Raw genomic sequence first — 3,274 nt, 5'->3', positions numbered from 1 at the left:
ATTTCAAGATATTACAGAAGTACTTGGATTGAGAATTTCGAGGTATTACAAAATGACTTGGATTGAGAATTTCGAGGTATTACAAAATGACTTGGATTGAGAATTTCGAAGTCGTACAGAAGGACTTGGATTGAGAATTTCGAGGTATTACAGAAGGACTTGGATTGTGAATTTCGAGGTATTACAGAAGGACTTGGATTGAGAATTTCGAAGTCGTACAGAAGTACTTGGATTGAGAATTTCAAGATATTACAGAATGACTTGGATTGAAAGTTATGATTCACTCCATAAACACGTATATAGTGACTAACTAAAACTTCCTTTACTTAAACTTACTTCCTTTAGGTAGTCTTATCTCCTGTATCAATACTTCCTTTATTTATAAATACTTCCTTTAGGAAGTCTTATCTCCTGTATCTATACTTTATTTACAAACACTTCCTTTAAGTAGTCTTATCTCCTGTATCTATAATTTCTTTACAAACACTTCCTTTAGGTAGTCTTATCTCCTGTATATATACTTTATTTACAAACACTTCCTTTAGGTTGTCTTACCTCCTGTATCTATACTTTATTTACAAACACTTCCTTTAGGTAGTCTTATCTCCTGTATCTATACTTCCTTTAGGAAGTCTTATCTCCTTTATCTATACTTTCTTTACAAACACTTCCTTTACGTAGTGTTATTTCCTGTATATATATACTTTATTTACAAACACTTCCTTTAGGTAGTCTTATCTCCTGTATCTATACTTTATTTACAAACACTTCCTTTAGGTATTCTTATCTCCTGTATCTATACTTCCTTTATTTATAAATACTTCCTTTAGGAAGTCTTATCTCCTGTATCTATACTTTATTTACAAACACTTCCTTTAGGTAGTCTTATCTCCTGTATCTATACTTCCTTTATTTATAAATACTTCCTTTAGGTTGTCTTATCTCCTGTATCTATACTTTATTTACAAACACTTCCTTTAGGTAGTCTTATCTCCTGTATATATACTTTATTTACAAACACTTCCTTTAGGTAGTCTTATCTCCTGTATATACACTTTATTTACAAACACTTCCTTTAGGTAGTGTTATTTCCTGTATCTATACTTTATTTACAAACACTTCCTTTAGGTAGTGTTATCTCTTGTATATATATACTTTATTTACAAACACTTCCTTTAGGTTGTCTTATCTCCTTTAACTATACTTCCTTTACTTAGACTTACTTCCTTGACTTCCACAACGTATTCCTGTTTCGGAAAAACTGGTGCGTTATCATTTTCATCCTCCACCATAATCTTGACATTAACAGAACTAGCACATCTTTCGTTTCTGGCAGTAACCTGGTGAGTAAACAACAAAACGATAGTTGAAGAAATTATGTGTAAAATAATGAATATTTAAGTAGTTGGTATTTTAATGTCAGATCAATGAATTTTGAATCCGATAAATAATCCTAGCTAGTTTATCAAGTTTCTATTTTTTAGTTTTGAATTACTTCAATAATAAGTACAGTACAGGCTTGTTAACAGGTAAAACAACATAAAATACAAGTAATTGAATATAGCATTTTAGGAAATAAACAAAACAAAAAAAAACGTAACATTATTAGTACAGAGAAAAAATAAAACAAGGCCATGTAGTATCACAAGAAGGTAGAACTACAAGAACAAATGTGATATTGTTGGCAGATAAAAAAAAAAGATAACTGAGGTATTATTAACACGTTACATAGTAAGGAAAGAATTGTTGGTAGACAAAAATAAAAAATATAACCGAGGTATTATTAACACGTTATATAGGGAAGAAAGTATTGTTGGCAGACCAAAATAAAAAAGATAACTGAAGTATTATTAACACGTTATATAGGGAAGTGTTAATAATACCTCGGTTATATTTTCTTATTTTTGTCTGCCAACAATACTTTCGTTATATAGGGAAGAAAGTATTGTTGGCAGACAAAAACAAAATATATAACCGAGGTATTATTAACACGTTATATAGGGAAAAAAGCCTTGTTGGCAGACAAAATAAAAAAGAGAACCGAGGTATTATTAACACGTTATATAGGGAAGAAAGCATTGTTGGCAGACAAAACAAAAAAAACTGAGGTACTATTATTATTATCATAAAAAGTGTTTACTAACTTAACAGGAGAAAATGGGATATACATCCATCAAAATATCCGAGTCTTACCGTAAGAGTGTACATTCCTTGCAGGATGGATGGCATCGTATCTCTGTCTAGTGCTTTTCTAGCCCTAACCGAAACCCTTCTTGGGTTTCTATAGTCAACATAGAAGTTTCCTTGAGAATTGTCTTCGGTGATTTTGTAGGAAAGCTAATAATCAGAGAAAATAAATAGTATTTCGGAAACTTGAAAGTTAACATTACTATGTCTCTCTAGTTATGCAAATATACTTGTAAAAAAGTTGTTATTAAATTATATCAATTACGCTTATTTGCATAAGTTGAAACATGTACGTCTTCTTTTCACAAATATTTGTAGAACCTTTGAAGTGAGGAAAAAAAATTCATGATTTTAATTTTCCTTCCAAGTCTTCAAATTTCAAAGAACCAACCTTTCAGAAGTTCTCGTAAACAGTGACGATTAAAAAACATCACGATTTAAATTTTTATTCAAATTTCAAAGAACCAACCTCTCAGAAGTTCTCGTAAAAAGTAACGATTTAAAAAATCATGATTTAAATTTTTATTCTAATTTCAAAGAACCAACCTTTTCAAAGTTTTTAGCGTCCTCTACTTGAATATTTGGGACAACAACGGCGTCTGGGGCAATGCTTTCTTTCACCGTACTGTAGTATTCTGAAAACGGGAAATTAGGGCATCGACTATTCCGGGCAGATAGACGAATGATGAGCTAGAAAAGAGGTTAAATCTTTAATTTTGATGAAGTAAGATGTATAGTGGTAACCTAAAGTTTAACGGATTAACAAGTTACAAGACATGCATACATTTCCTAACAAAAACTGTTTGTTTGTTATGAATTAAACACAAAGCTACATGAGTCGTCCCTAATTTAGCAGTGAAGTACTAGAAGGAAGGGTTTGTTTGTTATGAATTAAGCACAAAGCTACACGAGTCGTCCCTAATTTAGCAGTGAAGTACTAGAAGGAAGGGTTTGTTTGTTATGAATTAAACACAAAGCTACACGAGTCGTCCCTAATTTAGCAGTGAAGTACTAGAAGGAAGGGTTTGTTTGTTATGAATTAAACACAAAGCTACACGAGTCGTCCCTAATTTAGCAGTGAAGTACT

General features: G+C 31.4%; 1 protein-coding gene across 1 annotated transcript in view; it reads right to left on the bottom strand.

Annotated features, from left to right (window-relative positions):
* The window catches only part of LOC111084086 (protocadherin Fat 4-like), a gene marked incomplete at both ends in the record, with an annotated part of 8,588 nt that extends 5,711 nt beyond the window's left edge, over window positions 1-2,877 (bottom strand). The window contains 3 exons of the mRNA XM_022380878.1: window positions 1,224-1,340; window positions 2,194-2,337; window positions 2,734-2,877. Of these exons, the coding sequence (XP_022236586.1) occupies window positions 1,224-1,340; window positions 2,194-2,337; window positions 2,734-2,877 (405 nt within the window). The remainder of the gene's footprint in view (window positions 1-1,223; window positions 1,341-2,193; window positions 2,338-2,733) is intronic.
* Window positions 2,878-3,274: the final 397 nt, after the last annotated feature.

Source organism: Limulus polyphemus, unplaced genomic scaffold (assembly GCF_000517525.1).
Source record: "Limulus polyphemus unplaced genomic scaffold, Limulus_polyphemus-2.1.2 Scaffold13479, whole genome shotgun sequence".
NCBI classification, from domain to species: Eukaryota; Metazoa; Arthropoda; class Merostomata; order Xiphosura; family Limulidae; genus Limulus; species Limulus polyphemus.
The sequence above is the reverse complement of the archived record's forward strand: the minus strand, read 5'-3'. Positions and strand labels throughout refer to the sequence as shown.